The sequence below is a fragment of the Poecilia latipinna genome, unplaced genomic scaffold (genome assembly GCF_001443285.1).
Source record: "Poecilia latipinna isolate Pla-1442-1.1 unplaced genomic scaffold, P_latipinna-1.0 Scaffold2716, whole genome shotgun sequence".
Taxonomy (NCBI): domain Eukaryota; kingdom Metazoa; phylum Chordata; class Actinopteri; order Cyprinodontiformes; family Poeciliidae; genus Poecilia; species Poecilia latipinna.
In genome coordinates, this window is record NW_015115332.1 from 46,684 (window position 1) to 47,244 (window position 561).

The 561-nt window shown below is 43.5% G+C and overlaps 1 protein-coding gene across 1 annotated transcript in view; it reads right to left on the reverse strand.

The window, feature by feature from the left end:
* The window catches only part of LOC106938875 (metallophosphoesterase domain-containing protein 1-like), a 36,989-nt gene extending 36,795 nt beyond the window's left edge, over nt 1-194 (reverse strand). The window contains exon 1 of the mRNA XM_015021065.1: nt 48-194. Coding sequence (XP_014876551.1) covers nt 48-177 — 130 coding nt within the window. The 5' untranslated portion in view covers nt 178-194. The remainder of the gene's footprint in view (nt 1-47) is intronic.
* Between the last annotated feature and the right edge of the window lie 367 nt (nt 195-561).

The following is a 561-nucleotide window of genomic DNA, read 5'->3' on the forward strand; positions in this document are numbered from 1 at the left end:
TCCCTTGAGGGAGGGGGTGAGGGGCCACACTGTAATGCATATCTCACCCAGTGGGGGGCAATGTGTGACCAGGATGTCTGTGTTGTCTGGAATCTGGTTCCATTTGTCGAGAAGAGCCTGACCCCGCGGCAAGTTGAAGCCCCAGCCATAGTACCATGGTTGCCTGCACACACACATACACACGCACACACACACACACACATACACACACACACACACGCGCGCGCGCACACACAGAGTGAGTGGAAATAATTCAGTTTCATATAGAGACTGTAACAGACTGGTCTCAGTCAAAGGCTGCAGGACGTTGACATTTATATTTATGACCCATAATATCATCATTAAAACATATGGTTCAGAGCAAACACAAAAATATCAAGAATCCAAAACTAAACACAGCATATCGACACAAAACTAATTTGACTACAACACATGAAATATCTCCAACTATCATACATCCATCTGAAGCACAAACACAACATGAAAATCAGGATCTGAGCTGAGTTTAATGTACAGTTTTAAGACCTTAAACTGAAATACAATAAAGAGGAAAGCACTCAG